Raw genomic sequence first — 19,241 nt, forward strand, 5'->3', positions numbered from 1 at the left:
CAATTTATTTTACCCTAAAAATCTTTATTGAAAAGGATCTAAATCATCTTAACTATTTCATCATCTTCCTTCTCACTGAGGCACCAGAGGCACGTGTACACGCACACTTAAAGAGGCCACAGCGGGAAAAGTCCCCACGGAGCCCCAGAACGCTGTCTCAGTGCCTCAGCAACAGGTCCCCTGATATGCCTTGGACGTCAGGAATGCCAAAGCAACATACATTGTTTGTTCCGGCCTTCTTCATCCAGCCTTGCCTCGTCCAGCCTTCCTTATCCAGCTTGCCTTGTCCTGCCGTCTTCTCCAGTCTCTTCTGTGTGTATTCGCCTCCCCTTGGCCTGACTCTCTGGACCTTGTCCTCTTGCTTGGTCCTGACCACGATTGCCTGCCACCCTAGTCCTGACCTCTTGCTTAGACTTAACCACAATTGACTGTTGCCTGGACTGGACCACGATTGCCTACTACCTGGACCTGACCACCCTTCTCTACCGTCTGCCTCGACTTTGGCATATCTCCTGACCACCCTTGTCCTTCCGTGTGCCTCGACTTTGGCATGTCTCTGACGCGTGCCATTGGAATCTTGTTAGGGACCTCCCTGCCGCCAGAACCCAAGGGCTCAACCTGCAGGGGAGGTGGCTGGTATAGGTAAAGCTCCAGTCTGTCCCACTACAGACTGCATTTGCCAGCTGCCGACGAAGGCCTCATAGGTTCACCTACAAGGTTGCGTCAGCTACTCTGTAGCACAAAGGGTTCATACCTACACCACTCATTACAGTATCGAGAAAAAATATTCACATGTTATGAAAATTATAACAATATATATGATGAAAAAAGCTTAACATATCTCTGTGAAGTAAGTATAAAGTTATTAGATCTATAAAGTTGTTTTATATTAGCTTTTCATTTTAATATGTATTCTGCAAGATCATATGTTATAGTAGGTGTGTTTTTTAAGTAATAAAGGTATTTTTCCTTTTTTTCTCAATATATTATGCCTCCCTCTTCTCTGTGTGACATATTCTTGTTTTAATTAGAACATTAGATGTCATTTGAACAAATAGTGCTTGACAAGATTAGATGTTCAGTTGCTGGCATCTGGTGGCATCAGCCTGACTCATGGTGTTTGTGAGAGTTCTCTCACCAGAAAATTCTCTCCTCTGCTATTCTAATTCAGTGGAATAACTGCTTTTCAAACCAAAATTTATGCTGAGATAAAGAATTTGACAGTTAAAGCACATATGTATCAAAAGCTTTGCCCTGCTGCAGATATTGCTCCAGTTTGGCTCTGGCATGTTTCCCATTGAAAATACTAGGATATATTTATTCATAAATCTGAAACAAAACTTTGCTACATTTCCCACAAAGTCTTATCCACAGATAACTATTGGGGTTTTTTATAAGTCATTTTATTAGTTTATAATTTTAAAAGAAAAATCCTTATAAAATCTATGAATTAGGCAAAATATCCTTCACCTTTCATTTTTTTTTTTTAATTTGAAAATTTTTATTAAAGATAGGATTGCAAAAACAAAAATACCATGTTGGTCCATAGGAACAAGTACAAAAAACAGATATAAAACACTGTTAATGAACCCAATAACCCACAACACAAATGTTGGCTTTAGAAATTTTCTGAGAAAATATAATAGCACTTCCCCCACTCCCATCCCCAAAATCGGTAATACTTAGCAATATTGACACCAAAGTGAAAGCACCTGAAAACACCTAACAACCCCACCCATCCCCCCAGGAGCTTAGAAGATCTCACCTATATTATATTCCCTATAATAAGAGGGTTCAGATCATCCTAAAGTATTCCACAAAACTAAATCTCACCAAGAAGACCCCCTTAGCTCATCAACCCTCCTAAGAGCAGGAATCTCGCCAGAGAATATATGCAGCCCTGCGCGCGTAAATCCGGATTTACGCGCGCAGGGCCCTCGCGCGCTGGCGCGCCTATTTTGCATAGGCCGCCGGCGCGCGCAGAGCCCTGGGATGCACGTAAGTCCCGGGGCTTCCTGTCAGGGGCGTGGCGGGATGATGCGGAGTTTAGGGGGCGGGGGGCGGTGTTTCGGGGGCGGCGACATGGGCGTGGTTTCGGCCCAGGGGCGTTCCGGGGGCGTGGCCGCGGCCTCTGGAACAGCCCCCAGGACCGGACCACGGAGCGGGGCAGCCTGCCGACAAAGGTAAGGGGGGAGTTTAGATAGGGCCGGGGGGGGGGGGTTAGGTAGGGGAAGGTGGGGGGAGGGCGAAGGAAAGTTCCCTCCGAGGCCGCTCCGAAATCGGAGCGGCCTCGGAGGGAACAGGCAGCGCGCGCTGGGCTCGGCGCGCACAGGTTGCACAAATGTGCACCCCCTTGCGCGCGCCGACCCCGGATTTTATAAGATACGCGCGGCTACACGCGAATCTTATAAAATCCAGCGTACTTTTGTTCGCGCTTGCACAAGTATTTAAAATCTGCCCCACAGTGCAGACTATGGATTCCTTTAATGAAGGAATCTGCAAGGAGCGCCAATATTTGGCAGTCTCACAGCGCTCTCCCGTAACAACCTGAATCACTAATTTTTGTTGGAATTTATTACCTTCAGAAATGGGGATATTTAATAGTGCCTGTAATGGATATAACTTAAAGGTAAAACCCAAGATGCCCTGCAGCCAGGCAGAGACCTTTCCCCAGAAGCCTTGAATGAACGGGCAATCCCACCACATGTGCATACATGTGCCTATACCCCCACACTCCTTCCAGCATCGGTCAGAAGCGATCAAAGAAAAAGAAAACAACTTAGCAGGAGTATGATACCATCGAAAGAAGACTTTATACCCATTTTCAATGAGATTGGTAGCATTCAGCCATCTTCCCAATTCCAAGAAGATAACCCTCCATTCCTCATCTGGCAGTGGCCGCCACAAATCCTGTTCCCATGCCTTGGAGTAGAAGCAGGGTCCCTATTAAGCAAAATATAACATTTAGAAAGTAATTTCCTCACCTTATCCACATTCTGGCACCAGGAAACCCCCTGTGCCAGGTCCTGTGCCACAGAAACAGTTGACAAAAAAATGCCTGACCTGTAAGTAGGCATAAATTTCCTTTGTTGAGAAATCATAAAGCTTCTGGAGATCAGTAAAACACAGAGGGCCATTTGTCCCCCATACATGTTCAATATGGGAGATACCTTGCTGTTTCAATAAATTGAACAAGGGGAAAGCAAGTCCTGGGCCAAAAGCCAAATTATCAAATAAAGAGGAACTGCCGGCGAGCGCAGGTTTCTTGAGGTCGGGCCCTGAAGTAACTTGCAAAACAAAAAAGTTAAAAAAAAAAAAAAAAAAAGTTTTAGAGGATGGGGAGGAAAAGGGGAAGGGAGGGCAGGAGGGTAGAAAAGTTCCCTCCCACTGGGAGGGAACTGGGGAAGGCCCCGATCTCATCGCCGCGCAATTTTGCGTTTTCCACCGCCCCCTTGCGCGCACTGCCCGGGATATTATAACATGCATGTGCCAGCGCACGCATGTTATAAAATCACACGTCCATGTGCGCGCGCACGTATGTTTTTAAAATCTAGCCCTAAGTGATGATTTGCTACTGGGACAGACAGGCTGGACATAGTTTGGTTGTTCAAATAAAATGTACTGATTTCTTCAGAAGTAAAATCAGTATCCAATCATAAATTAGCTGTGTGTAGTTACAGCTGAGTTTCTGACATGGGTCTCTTCCACGGAACTTGATTACCACCTCTTTCTGTGTATGTGTTCTTAATCTCAGGCTCCCTGGAATTAGGCTTTTACCAGTTCTATACTGAGTGTATAAACTGTTTCAGTGGGCCAGGGAAATCCTATGGGCAAGGGGATCCCCTGAGTCACAGAAAAATCCTACCTGAGACCAGAAAGTTCAGTTTTCTTCACTCCAGCCTGTGTCTTGTGTCCCATAGGAGTGGAGATACAGTTGTGGGTCCCAAGATCTTGCTCCTCCTTCCCGAAACTCCAAAATGGATGTGAACTCTCTGGAGGAAAGGTCTGATGTTGAACAGGAAAACTGGCTCTCACCGCCCAGCTTCCCAGTGAGGAGGAGTGGTTCAAAACCCTCCTCACAACAAAAAAAAAAAAGGAAAACTTTTCAAAGCCAAAAAACCTCACTCTGGGTTGAAGCTGTCATTGCTGATACTTTTTTGTACTAGAAGATTAACTCACAATCTTCGGCTCCCTGGCCTCTAGATCCATGGAATGACCATGAGCAGAAAAAGGTCCAGGGTTTCATACCAGTCAAAGACTGCAAAATAGCCAAAATCTTAACAGTCTCTCTCACTGTAAGGAATCCCATCCAAAAGGAAATACACCAAATTAGACAAAGGGGCCTAACTCAATAGGGAAAATCCAAGTATAACTCTTCACTCCTCTACAGCCAAACCAGAAGACCACACTACTCTTACGCCTAGCCCCTACTTCTAGTCAGGGATCCAACCATCTCAGACATCCTCTGGGAGAGGTGCTGATAGGATAGGGATCTCCCTCTCTGCTGAATAACTCCAATGGCAGGGATCTCAGGCCATCTGGTGGAGACCTGGGAGTCTCTACACATAAATTAGAGCAATTTAAATGGTTTATTAGATGTGTTTCCACTGTTAAAGATTCTTTTCTAGTTTTTCTGAAAGCTAATATACCAAATCCTTTTTGTGTCTTTATTATGCAACCTGTTTTGTCTATGAAAAAGGATAGGCTCTTTAACTTTCTTAAGTATATCATATTTTAAGATTTTTGAAATGTAGAAAGTCATTTTTATATATGCATTTTTTTTTTAATTATAGTGGATGGTAACACTTGGGCACAAATAATTGCCCTGTATCCAACATTAGTGGAATGTATCACCTGCTCATCCTCAGAAGTCTGCTCTGCACTCAAAGAAGCATTAGTTCCCTTTAAGGACTTCATGCATCCACCACCATCCAAGGTACAGAATGGAGAATCTTGACCGGATGAAATGGGCACTGTGAAGAAAGAGTGAAATTATCTCCTTTCTCTGTCCACCCAAAAAGTTTGAGTCTTACCTGGGAAGGACATCTTTTCTGAATTGTACTGGGAAGCCAATCCTGGCTCTTTTTAACTGTACTAACAAGAGCTCGGTAACTCATGAATACAAATGAGTAGCAGTGTGAGCCTTTTAATGAATTAAACTGACCAATTGGAACCAATAATAATCTAATGTACCTGCTACAGTCTCTTGAAGTGGTGAATGAAATTGGGCTTATGTACAGTTTGTGGTGTATGTGATGATGTAATTAAAGAAAGTATTTCAGTTCGATTACATTTAATAGGCTGGTGTTTTGCACCCTTTTAAGTACACCATTGTACTAAAATTTTATGCAAGTTGGTACTGTAACATTCCATATTATCTGTAACCAGCCTTTATAAACACAGGGAACTGATATACTTGTCTGTATAATAAATGGTATAGTTCTATATGAAAGTTGCATTTATTATTTAAATATTTTAAATGATGTTAAATGCTTAAAAAATGTACTTATTTTCTCATCATATTCTAAAATTTTTCAGTTACAAATGTATCTTCTTTAACACACATTTTCATTCATACTTAGGATTACATGAATATAAATGTATTTTAGCAGCAGACAAACTGCAGTTAAATATTTTAGCAAGAGGTGATATGAAAACAGGCAGCCACACAGAGCCACAGCGACTTATAGTTTCTTGTCATTTCCTGTCTATATTTGCAACTGACACTGCTGTCTAGGGTGAGACTGATTTGAAACCTCTCAAAATAGTAGCTACAAAATGTGAAATTAACAACAAAAAAGCAGGGTTTTGGGTTTGTTTGTTTTTTACCATCAGAATTATGATAGACTTTAAGTGCGACCTTCTCACTTAATTTGACACAATGAAAAAAAAGTGTTTCTGAAGGTAAACATGCAAATGAATTACAGGGGGAGTAAAACATTTTTTTCATTGCTTATATATAATTGAAACAAAATTATTTTAAACTTGTGCAAACATTTTTCTTTTTTTCTATGTATATAGTAGAGCACCTTATATTTGAAGTTCCTTTATTCAGAAACTTCCATTATATAGCAAAAATCATGGGCCATGCTCCATTATGTGGAAAACAACTATTATCCAAGAAAAGGTGCAGGAAGGGATCCAAAAGACCTTTATGCACAGAAAGTAATGCTAGTGTTGGGGCAAATATCATGGTGAGCCTGCTATCCAAGAACATGCATACGTCAGAGAAAATCAAATCCAGCCGTGAAAACTCAATAAATAGCTGTACTTTGTACAAGTTTATTTTGTACAGTCATTGTTTCTATATTCCTTTTTTAACATATGGAGGAATTTCCATTTTCCAGAGCAACCATGGTCCCAACCCTTTTCGGATATAAGGTACTCTTCTTTGTATTTGTGAACCAGCTTAAGCATAACAGAGAAGTAATATTTTATCCATGTTTACATTTTCATTATCATTAATATTACACATGAAGATGTTTGAAATAATGACAACTCAAAATGTCAGTGCATCAGTATTTTCATTTTATACCATTTCAAAAAAAATGTGTTTACATTCTCTTTATAGGGGTGCCAGTTTCTACCCATTTTAACTGAAGTTAACTTCTAGGTACCACTTAATCGTATATTATCTTAAATTGAACAGAACTGCCACCATCATTTAGTTATTAGCTTATTTACCAGCTTGTCCTATAATTATTCTTAAAACATTGCTGCATAGAAGATTAATAAATATTGATGCTGTATATTCAATTCACACGTATTAATGTATTGGCAGTGCTATATTCAGCATTTAGGCTCTGATATGATGTGTAGTGTTTAAGGCTCCATTTTACTCTGAAAATTTTATAATATAATATCTCATTTATTTTTATGTATGTTTTTCTGTATTTATTTCTGTCATCACTGTTGATTTGAAAAGTGTACATGGGTAGAATATGTTCTGCCTTGTTAAAACACCGTCTGTGACATTTGGCCATGAAAGAATCTGATTGAATTGCCCCAAGTTCTCAAAGAACTTTACTAATGCAGTAAATTCTTCATCATCATGAAGAACGTTCTGAGAAGGATTTTTCAAAGATTATTATAGTTTTCTGGAGCATAAAGAATACCGCATTATATCAGAGATTCTGCTTAATGATGAAGCTGCAAATTGCCCACCATTAGGATGGTGAGAGCTTTCAGATCTGGCTGTTATAGAGGACTAGAAGGGAATTTATAAAAACTAATGCACAACACAATAGCACACCTAAAAATCACTTTACATCTCCGTTTCAGTCCCCAGCATCACCAGCCAGTCACTTGGTATCCTTCAGGGTTCAGAAAAACAGATGTGTAAGGAAAAGAGGAAACATATGAGGTGGAGAAGAATGATTGGGACAGCAATTAGAGTGTATTCGTGTCCAAGTGGTGGCTGATTGCATGTATGTGTGAAACAAAAGAATCTGACTCTGAGTACAGTCAAAATCAATGATAACTAAAAAAAAAAAAAATTGTGACTATAATTTGCACCTTACGATATGAATGAGATGGTTTATATTTTAGCTATCGCCCACTATCCATACTGAGCAATAAATACGGCATATTAATAGATGCCTAAAAAATGTTTTGCATTATATTTGACTTTCATTTTTAGGCATTCTCTGTAGTATACATGCTGGGGCAGTTGTTCTCAACCAGTGTGTCGTGAAGACCCTGAAGGTGAATCATAGAAAATGTATACCAGCAGGCAAGACATGGCTCGATTCTCCTCTTCCCAGGCCCAGCAGAAAACTGCTGCCGCCTCCCATACTGATACTATTGTATCAGTAGCTGATTGCTACTGATACTATTATTTATCATTTATAAACTGCTACTAGACATACATACACAGCACTATGCAGATACTCAAAAATTAGTCCCTACTCCATAAAGCTTTGTCTGTTCAAGGCAAAAGTATATGACAAGTAGGAGTCTATGGGAAGTGTATTTATTGTAGAGAAGGGGTTAGGATTTAAAAGCAGCCTCTCAAAGGTGAACTTTTAGCTTGGATTTGAATATGACCAGAGAAAGGAGCCTGACAAATCAACTCAGCAAGTTTATTCCATGCATATGGCACAGTATGGTGAAAAGCGTGGAGTTGGAAGATGGTGGTGAAGGAGAGTGGCACCGATCAGAGTGACTTGCACAACGAATAGAGTTCATGAGGAAGAATATAGGAAGAGAAAAAAGAAGATAGATAAATAGGAGCTGCAGTGCAAATACATTTATAGGTGAGTAAGAGAAGTTTGAACTGTTTGCAGAAGCAGATGGGAAGCCAGTGTAGTGATTTGAGGGGTTACATGGTCGTGGTCCCTCTTATTGAGATGCTAAACTCATACCAGAAGTTCGTGGCCAGGAAACATTGTGGGGTAGATTTTAATACATGTGCGCACACATGGACGCGCTGATTTTATAACATGCGTGCATGTTATAAAATCAGCAGGCTGCATGCACAAGGGGGAGATCATTTATGTTAACTTTGCACGGCAACGCATCCCGGCCTTCCCCAGTTTCCTACCCTCTCCCCCCCCCCCCCCCCCCAACTAACCTCCCTTACCCTCTCTCCTCTCCACCCCCTAAACCCTTTCCCTTACCTTTTTTTTTCTTATTTTGTTGCTTACTGCTCCGTTTTAGCAGTAACAACTTGCGCGTGCCCTCTGACCCCAGTACAGCGGCAAATGGCCACTGTACAGGCCACCTCTAGCCCTGCCCCTTTTCTTTGGCCCGGCACTTCTGCGCATAACAGGAGTTATGTGCGTGGCCGGGCCATGCGCACAACCCCCGTTTTCCACACGTGCAACGTTTTCAAAATCGACCTGTGTATTGACAAAGCCTTACCACTGTTACTTACTTTTACTGCTATCCAGACAGATGTCCTGATCCACAGGGAGGAACCAGTTCAGTGTGAAAGAGATCTGCAGATAGAATCCTTAGAAAGCAGATGGCAAGACTGAGAAGCCATCTGGGAGAATTCTGACTACATTAATGAAACCCTTATCAAGGCATCAAAGATGGAAAACTCAAGCAGCAGGAAAGGTGAAACGGGACCACAAGATAACAACTGGGCCCTACACTCCAACTCTGATTTCCCTCAAGCTGAAAAACTAGTATGCAGCCCTGGAAACACAGACGGAGAAACCATCCCAGGATGAGTGGTTATTGAGCCCCCAAAGCTGCAAGCTGAACAATATTGCACCTAGGAGGTGGAGGGTAATGGTGATTGATGTCTAGCTTCTGAGGGCACGGAGGCATCCATCTGCCAACAAAAAATGATGTCCCAGGAAATGTGCTGTTGCCAGGTGCCAAAATCCAAGACGACATAGAGAGATTGCCAAAAATCCTCAAGCCTACTCACTACTATCCGATGCTGCTCATCCATTTTGGCATGAATAATACTGCTAGATACCACACAGATCATATCAAAAGTGACTTCACAGCACTGGGAGAGGAGGCAAAGCAGATAGGTGCACAAATCGTATTCTCCTCAATCTTCCCTATCAAGGATAAAGGCCCAGACAGATGGTGCAGGCGAGAGCATTTTGGCTTCCTGGAGCATGGGATGCTGTTTAAAGTACTTCTGAGTAGAGATAGGATCTCCTGTCACAAAAGGAGTACAGCATCTTCTAGCACAGACTGGCAAATCAACTGAGGAGGGCTTTAAACTAGGATCCTTGGTGATGGTTGAACAAAGCCATAAGGTCCTCAGGTAAGTAAAGCATTAAACATTTGTACAGAAATAGAATAAAAGGACAACATCTGGAAAGCTATGCATACTAATGATCATAGTATGGAAAATAAAGTCTCAGATCTAGAGGCAGTGACGGAAGAAGCTGACTTGGATGTAGTGGCTGTCATGGAGATGTGGTACATAGAAAGCCCATGTCTGGGATATAGTTATACCAGGCTACAGTCTATTCAGGAAAAACAGGGTAGGAAGAAAGGGAGAGGAGTAGCACACCCACTCTTCTTCAGAAGACCACGGTTCAGTGACATACACCCAGCCAACTCCAGGTACAGCAACATCTCAGCTCCTACACTACCCTCTCACCCGGACTCTTAAATCACTTATGGCTCACTGTATTCAACTCAGGGTAAAATCTGTAAACTCCTGTGCTACCATCTATGCACACACATTAACTGTCTCCCAATCTAATGGGACTTGCCTACACTCCCTGCTACACCACAGATGAGCCTTTAACACGAGTCTATTTTGTATGATATGACATAACCTTAATTGGAAACTGTGGATGTTACTTGAATGAGTAACCTATAGCTATAGCACTTCTCTACTAGACCAAATATGCTATACTTTTCACCTTGCTACTTGGACCAACTGAACTATTGTATAGCATCACTCAGTGCATTCTTCCATAACTGTTTTCCCAGTGCAAGTCCATAGCATCCTATTATGTTACCAGATTTGTTAATTCCAAGACTAATGTACTTTGAACTCCCCGGCTGGGAAAAGTGGAATTAAAATGATATATATAAAACAAATAATATTAAAGCAACATAATTGCAGGGATTATAAAGTAAGGAGAAGGCACTTTGAGTTAATCTGGAAAGAGAGAATGGAACATATTTGCATATTAGTATAATATTCAGACCTCCATTGAAAACAGAAAAAATGGATAGATTGTTTTGAAAGGGAAAATGTTATTGCTAGGGAATTTCAATCTGTTGAATGTTGATTGGGACATCCCAAATGCAGTGTTTTCTAGAAACAGGGAGATCCTGGATTCTCTGCAGAGAAAACTATTCTAGCAGTTTGTAATGGCATCCACACAGGACTGGGTGATACTTAATCTGGTGCTTACTAATGGAGGCAGTGTTTCTGATGAAGTGGATTATTTGGGATTCATAATCACTGGATAGTGTAGATCAGTATTAGAGCACAGGTGGTGAGGGTCCTAGACTTCAAGAAAAATAACTTTGTTAAAATTGAGTACTTCAAGGTGTCATTAAATGGATGGGAAAATGTAGGGGAAGTAGAAGAGCACTGAGCAAAACTAAAAGAAGATATATTTATTTATTTTATTTATTTAACATTTTTCTATACCGACCTTCAAGGTTAAATACCATATCAGGTCGGTTTACATCGAACAGGGGTAGATCAGTGTAACATAACATAACAAAGGAACAACTTTTTATAATTAGTGGAGGTAAAGCAGAAAAGTAAGAAAGTTACATAATAACAAGGACCATGAACTAGGAAGCTGAATTCAGCTGGAAAAAGAGAAACCTTAAGAATGTATTAAATTAAAATACTAGGAGACTAGTAACTGATGAGAATATTGAAGGGGCGAAGTTCCAAATTCAATGCTGAGTAGTTGTAGTTGTCTAGTGAAAGTTTGAAGGATCAGGGAAGGCTTGTAAAAAGAGCCAAGTTTTGAGTTTTTTTTTAAATGTTGGTAGGCACGGTTCCATTCTGAGTTCTGCAGGTAGGTTGTTCCAGATGGCTGGACCTGCTGTGGAAAAAGCTCGGTCTCTGGTAGAGATGAGTCGTGTAGCTTTAGAAGATGGGGGTTGTAGTGCTCCTTTGTAGGTTTCTCTCATTGGTCTGTTGGAAGTGTGGAGTTTGAGTGGGAATTCGAGGTCAAGATGGAGGAAGCTATGAATTGATTTGTGAGTTAGAGATAGAGCTTTGTGCAGAGCCCTGTGACTGACTGGTAACCAGTGTAAATTACGGAGGACGGGCGTAATGTGGTCTCTCTGGTTGGTGCTTGTTAAAATTCTCGCTGCAGCGTTTTGTATCATCTGTAAGGGCTTGGTTGTTGAGTTGGGAAGGCCAATGAGGAGAGAGCTGCAGTAGTCAATTTTGGCAAATATTAGGGATTGAAGAACAGTCCTAAAGTCATGAAAAAATAGGAGAGGTTTGAGTCTTTTTAACACTTGAAGTCTGTAGAAGCACTCTTTAGTTGTGGTTTTGATCATATTCTTTAGGTTAAGACGGTTGTCTATAATTACTCCAAGGTCTCTCACATGAGTGTGGGTGAGAAGGTGTTTGTGATGGATCTGTGACGAGGGGTTTTCTTGGTTGGAGGAAATGAGGAGGAGTTCAGTCTTAGAGGCATTGATGACCAGGTTTAGACTGTTGAGGAGATTAGTGATGGCTTGTAAGCTGTTGTTCCAGAGTGCGATGGATTTGTTAATAGATTCTGTTATGGGAATCAAAATCTGGACATCGTCCGCATAAATGTAGTGAATAAGGTTAAGACTGGTTAACAGTTGGCAAAGGGGAAGGAGGTAAATATTGAAAAGGGTAGGTGATAGGGATGAACCTTGTGGTACGCCAAGGGAAGAATTTGTAGATGGTGATTCTTTATTGTTTATTTTGACTTTAAAACTTCTATTACTGAGGAACGACTTGAACCAATTGTGGACTGTTCCTGAAATGCCTATGTCTGAGAGGCAATTCAAGAGGATGGGGTGGTTGACTGTGTCAAAAGCCGCCGAAATGTCTAAAAGGATTAGGAGAAAGGAGTGTCCTTTGTCTAGACCCATAAGAATATGGTCAGTTAGAGATATGAGTAGGGTTTCTGTGCTGCGAGATTTGCGAAACCCATATTGGGAAGGGAAAAGTAAGTTGTGATCTTCTAAATAATCCGAGAGCTGGATGTTGACCAATTTTTCTGTGATTTTGGCTAGAAATGGTAGATTAGAGATAGGGCGGAAATTTGCCAGCACACCAGGGTCTAGGTTATGTTTCTTGAGGAGTGGTTTCAGGGAGGCGTTTTTTAGATTATCTGGGTAGAGTCCTTGAGTTAAGCAGCAGTTTATGATTTTGGTTAAGGGACCAGAGATTATATTAGGAATAAGTAGCAGTAGCTTGGAAGGAATGTTGTCCGATGGGTGGCTGGATGGTTTCTGCCTTTTAAGAATGGATTCGATCTCTTTGGTCGATATTAATTCGAATTTATCGAATTTGACTCCCTTAAGAATGTAGGTGTTATCGAATGAGGTGTTGTAGTCAGTCTTGGTAGGAAGGAGAGCAAGTGTGTTTGAAATCTTCTGCTGAAAGAAAAGGGCTAGCTCATTTGCTTTGGACTGAGCTTGTTCGTCAGGTATCGACGGTGGTAGAGACTTTGTTATTTGAGAGACATATGCAAAGAGGGTTTTTGCATCAAATTGGATGTCATGGATTTTTTTACCGAAGTATTCTCTTTTTGCTTTTAGAATGGAAGTCCTGTAGTAATGTAGTGTTCCTTTGTATGACAATAGTGTAGTGGTGGAAGGTGCTTTGCGCCATTTATTTTCTTTGTGGCGTAATTCTTGTTTTATCCGTTTGAGATCGTTGGAAAACCAAGGTTGGTTTCCTTTTTTTGTCGTGTTGCTTAGTTTTGTGATTAATGGGCAGAGTTTGTTTGCTACCTCTTCAGTGATCTTGTGCCATGATAGCACTGCTGTGTTAGGGTTGGATAGATCTAAGTTCGAGATTTCCTTGGAGAGATGTTCACTGAGGGTCTCAGAAGCACAAGGTTTCCTGAATTGAAAAGAGGAAAGGTGCTGTGGGGAGGGAGATTGTTTTTTTGTAGTGAGGGTGGTAGTTATCAGAAAGTGATCTGACCAGGGGATAGAAGTACACACAGGTTCCGTAGAGTTAGAAAAATTAGAGTTGATAAAAATAAGGTCCAGGGTGTGTCCTGCTTTGTGTGTAGGTTTGTTTACAATCTGAGTGAATCCCATTGCACTGAGGGCTGTGAGGAGGGCGTCACAATTGGGTGGGTGGGAAGAAGCCTCAAAGTGAATGTTGAAATCTCCCATGATTATGGTGGGTGAGTCAGTGTTGACGTGTTTCACCACAGATTCTATAAGAGGGGAAGCATCTGTGTCTAATACTCCTGGGGGTGCATAGACTAGTAGTACTTGCAGCTGGTTCGATTTGAATAGACCTAGCTCAATTTTAGATTCTGACTTAATTGTATGTGGAGTTAGTCTGAGTTCTTTTTTGGTGGCTAGTAACAGACCGCCTCCTCTCTTTTTTTGTCTGTGAATTGTAAAAACGTCATATTTGTGGGTGGGTAATTGGTTGATTAGGGCAATGTCCGAGTTTTTTAGCCAGGTTTCTGTGATAGCACAGACGTCTGGGTTACAGTCCAAGAGATATAAAGGCAACTAAGCATTTTATTAGGAGAGAAAATAAAGGAAAAAGAGGCTGCTATGATTTTCTAAAGTAGCTGAAAAAGTAAGAAAAAAGATTAGTGTTCATAAACTACAAGAGATCTCAAAAAGAGGAAAACAGTTGACAATATCTGGAAAAGCTGAAAGAAGCTAGAAAAGTAGTCAGGAATGCAAAGATACAAATAAAAGAAAAAAACAAGGTAACATGGATGGATAAGCCCCTTTTTTTTTTTTTTTAAGATAAGTTATTGAAAGAAAAAAATGCAAACGTGGCAAGTAGGCTGCAGACATAAGATTCAGGAGACAAAGAAGGTGCCAGCGATACCCTTACATATGAACTTCCAATCTCATCCCCTTTCAGCAATAATCCCCATAATGTTGCACTATCATGTTTTTGTGAGAAACATTATGATATAGGGTAAGATTTGTATTGGGCACAAGATTGGCTGGCAGTTCTGCATCACCAAGTCACTGGTTTACCTATTTGGTTACCTCTCCAACACCAGAAATACCCCTAGCAACCATGTAACTTTCTGGCTGGCCTGAGCTCCTGGAAACTTAATGTACCCCTCATGATACCTCATAGTTGGCTGGAGACGTGTGTACCTCTGGCTGTTTTGTCTTTATTTTATCACTATCAAGCCTGCTCCCTGCCACCTCATGCTTTGTCCACATGTAGATCAAGGTATAAAGTTGAAATGAGCTGGCACCATATTGACAGTGATGGAGAAAACAGCATGAGGTAGGTATCCATCCTCCCTGACAGGGAAGCAGATCAGGGATGGCCATTAACAGGAGATGTTGGAGGGGTGGATGCCCTAGTTACAGACAGCCCACATTCGTATCATGAATATTAGGGAGTTGGGCTGCTAACGACAGGAAAGAGAATCCATATCGTTTATCTATAAAACACACCCTCCTGGCCAAATGTAGTAGAAAACATTGGAAATGGACATTAAGGACATGATTCAGGATTTCTTCTAATCATAAAAAGCACATTTCAAACCATCTAGTGTCAGTTGTTAGACCTTGTATTTGGTCTTCACTGGACAAGAAACTGGCCCAGACACTCACCTAGCTCACCTGCCCCTTTTGCTACTTCTGCCTAGACCCTCAATAATAATTTATCTAAGCAAATATACCAGAAACTTCAGTCGCCAGATTCACTGAATCAACAAATAGGTCACGTTATATTTAGGGGGATTCACCACTCACCCTTGGTCTAGCAAAGTATCGGATCTGGTTCTTTTTTTCTCCCCCCATTCTAAGCATGGAGCTGAAGTTTGGCTTTCCACAGAAAAATGCAGGACAAAATCCTAATAGCTACTCACTGCATACAGTGGGAGAGGGCAGGTGAGCCCACTATTGATTGAATGCCTCTCTAAATTACCCAAGGAAAGTGCCTATCCCTGTCTATCTTCTGGCAGTCTCTCCATGCTTCTCTGCTGGCTAACCCATATATATCATTGGCACACCTTCTCCAGGGCCTCATTTGCAGTCCTCATGCCAGTCCTCCACAGAATCTGCTGTTCTCTCGCAGTGTAAGGTCTGTGATCTGGGAATGTCTCATATCAGAAATCTTACTAGCACACTAGAATGCTCTGTGTGGCTAATGGGTCCATAAAAATCATAGCATAACTTATTTCCCTCCCGCTCCCCTCATCCTCTTCCATATTGTATCAGTGAAGTGTTTCCCAACCAGTGTGCCTTCAGACAAGTCCCTAATGATGCTCAGATCCAAGCCAGCACCTGGGCTCTGTTCTTAGCACCTTGTAGCATCAACAGACACCAGTGATGGCTGTTAAATATGTAGCAACTCCTTTTTGAGAACATATGCACACATTTATGCCTCCTCTTCCTTGCTCCAGCATGAACCCGAGAGGTAATTAATGGGCTGCATGTAGGGTCTGGATAGCTGGACCCCACTATATACAGCACATACATTTTGCACAGCTCCTCCTCCTCTTCTCTGACCTTAGACTCCTTTGAGTTTTTTCAGCCACTGTCCTAGCTCCAGGCTGAATGAAATGAAGAGAGAATGCATTGAATACTATATGAGTGTTGGGAGTAGTAGCAGTGAAGGAGCACTGACAGCCACATGCGGAAACCAAGGTAACTAACCGAACCTGCTACCTGCATCACACTGACTTCTGTTATCCTGCACTTGTATATAGATGGAGCTGGTCTATTGTGATGGGCTCATATCTGTTTCTGCCCCCCTCTCTCCCTTTGTTTTAAAATTTGGAAGAGAGACTGGTGGAGCTTTCAGTGCTTCCCTAGCTCTTTTGGCCACACGAGTCCTCTCTCCATATCTGTATTGCCTGCTCTGTGAAAGATGGTGTGCCACATCATTATTGTTAAATTGCTGAAAATGTTGGGAAGCACTGTGCTGGTGTACACTCGTTTGGTCTTGTACTCTGTCCCCTCTGTCTCAGCCCTACCTATATCCCCACTCAGCATCTCCATTCCCCCAACAACAACAATGGCATAGTCTTTTACACCCATAAGTACAGCTACTAGCAGTGTTTCCCTGATTGCCAGTTATTCCTTCCTTCGATGACAGTGTCTGAGCACAGAAGAGCACCATCTCCTCCATCAGCAGGGCTATCAGTAGGCCACCTTGGATTTCTCCTTCCCAACAAACACCTATGTGCTAGTCCCTAAGCCATATTATAACTGGCAACTGCTGTGTTGTGCCTTTCCAGACACGGGGTGCACATACTCTTAAGACACATTTTGGTTCTCTCTGTTGTTAACCCTCTCCCTTTAGGGATACTTCCAATGCTGTTTTCTTCCCTCATCACTGTGCTCCCCACTTACTATAAATCTCATTTAGCAGGGAACAGCCATCAGTATTCTCCTCCAGCCCCTCCTTACACTTGGAAGGTGGTGGAAATGTAAATGGAGGGGGTGAGCACTTAAGGCCTAGGAAACCATTAGTTGCTATATACTAGAAACCCCATGATTCCTGCAAATTCTTACAAGATGCTTTTTCTAGGCCTATGTAGGGAAAGGCCCACCTGTGGATGATATGGTGGCTAGAACTGTCACAGATAACTTCATTGTGGCAGATGCAACACGAGAGACTTAAAATAGCTGCTGCATTGTTAGTGTGCATGAATCTTCTGTGGTCATTAATGATGAGGTATCAAGTGTTTCAGAGGGGCAAAGCACTCCAATTCCACATCTTATGCCTTGGTGTTTAAAGTGCCAAATTGGCCTCCTCTCATAATCCTTTGATTATTGTCTGGGCATAGGGCAAGTATGCTCAACCTTGGGACATTCCCACCACATATGATAGAAGGTGCCTTTCATGCCACATGCTCTCCAACAGGCTGCATTAATCCGTAGAGACATTTTATGTAGTCGCTCTGGTGTCAGATACTAGCGGTATAGAAGTTTATATCCATTCTCCTTTAGATTCGCCAACACTGAGCTTCTACTAATATTAACATGACAACCATCCCATGCCCTCTTAGACAATGAATCTCCAATGTCTGTTTCCCATTTTAACTGATGTGGTAGTTTAACTCCCTTATCATCATTCAGTAATACGTATATCCATGATAAAGGTCTTTTAAAATTATGTGCATTTTCGCAATATTTGACAAACATAGGTTTTCCCTGCATTAGTTCCTCTGCTATTTTGTTAACATGAAAAAATGTGAAAGTCGAAGGTACGTGTATTGATCAGAGATTGGCAATGGGTATCGTTCTTGTAGCTCCTGGAATGAGATTAATTTTTGATCCTTCCACAATTGTCCCAATATAGTAATTCTTTTTCTTGCCAGCGTCGTATAAACGCCTTCTCCATACCCGGGGGAAATTTCAGGTTATGGAGAAATGAAGTGTGATATTATGCTGACCTGTCCACCACCAGTTTTTTCCCCCCACTTTGTCTAAGTTCGCATCACTACCGCGAAAGTGGGTCTCTCCTGCTCTCTGTATCTTGGACGTGGACCATATCCTATCTACTAATGGTGGATCCCCCACTATTATTTTTTCTATTGTCACCCAGGGTTTGCTAATTCCCTCACTGTGCCAGCTTACAACTACTGCTAGGATATTGGAGACATAATACCACAATAAATTTGGAAGATTTAATCCTCCATTCAATTTGTCCCGATACAAAACTTTCCTTGACACCCGAGGGGGTTTCCGCTTCCAGATAAAGCAAGTTTCCTTTGCCAGAATTTTATAGCCCCTTCAGGCACACCCACAGGTAATGTCTGGAACAAATAGCAAAACTTAGGCAGAGCCGTCATTTTTACGACTGCTATGCATCCCATCCAAGATAAATTTAGTCTGTCCCATCTATCTAGATCTTGTTGAATGGATCTTAGCGGAGGTTCATAATTTATTTCATGCAACTGATTTAAAGTGGAACTAATTTTCACGCCAAGATATTTTACCCAATTTTTTGCCAATTTAAATGGCAGTTATGCCACCATTAACCCAAATTGTGTCGTCCCCCCCCCATAGAGACATTCATCAATTCAGACTTGTCTTATTCATTTTAAATCCCAAGACCCTCCTGAATGCTCTAATCTCTCTCAAAAACTCCTGCAATGAGGCCTCAGGGTTTGTCATAGTAAACAAGAGGTCATCGGCAAATAAGGATATTTTGTATGTAAACTCTCCCACTGATACCCCATATATAGCTTGGTGACGTCGGACCGTTTCAGCTACCGGTTCCAACAATAGTGCGAATAGCAATGGGGAGAGGGGGTATCCCTGCCAGGTCCCTCTTCGAACGTCAAATGGGGGTGAGTAAGCGCCATTAATTTTTATTCGAGCCTGGGGATTCCTATATAACTTGGTCACCCATCTAATAAAATTTATTCCAAGTCCCATTTTTCTCTAAGACCTGGAATAGATAAGGCCAGTATATCCGGTCGAAGGCCTTTTCCGCATCTACAGAGAGCAAAGCCATCGGTATATTGTGTGTATCCCATCAGTTCTATGACTGCGTACATTGTCAGAGGCCAATCTCACTGGTATAAATCCAGATTGATCCGAGGCTACTAAAGTTGGAGCTACCCTACCTAATCTTCTAGCTTGAATTTTTGCTAAAATCTTGAGGTCTAGATTAATGA

General features: G+C 41.7%; 1 protein-coding gene across 3 annotated transcripts in view; it reads left to right on the plus strand.

The window, feature by feature from the left end:
• MON2 (MON2 homolog, regulator of endosome-to-Golgi trafficking) overlaps positions 1-6,756 on the plus strand; it is a 409,599-nt gene extending 402,843 nt beyond the window's left edge. Inside the window, exon 34 of one of the 3 annotated variants that reach the window (XM_029615039.1) lies at positions 4,794-4,923. In XM_029615039.1, the coding sequence (XP_029470899.1) occupies positions 4,794-4,803 (10 nt within the window). In that variant the 3' untranslated portion in view covers positions 4,804-4,923. Of the gene's footprint in view, positions 1-4,793 lie in introns of all 3 variants that reach the window. The other 2 variants (XM_029615038.1, XM_029615037.1) reach the window with 2 other exon arrangements.
• The last annotated feature ends 12,485 nt before the right edge of the window (positions 6,757-19,241 follow it).

The sequence above is a fragment of the Rhinatrema bivittatum genome, chromosome 9, assembly GCF_901001135.1.
Source record: "Rhinatrema bivittatum chromosome 9, aRhiBiv1.1, whole genome shotgun sequence".
Lineage (NCBI taxonomy): Eukaryota > Metazoa > Chordata > Amphibia > Gymnophiona > Rhinatrematidae > Rhinatrema > Rhinatrema bivittatum.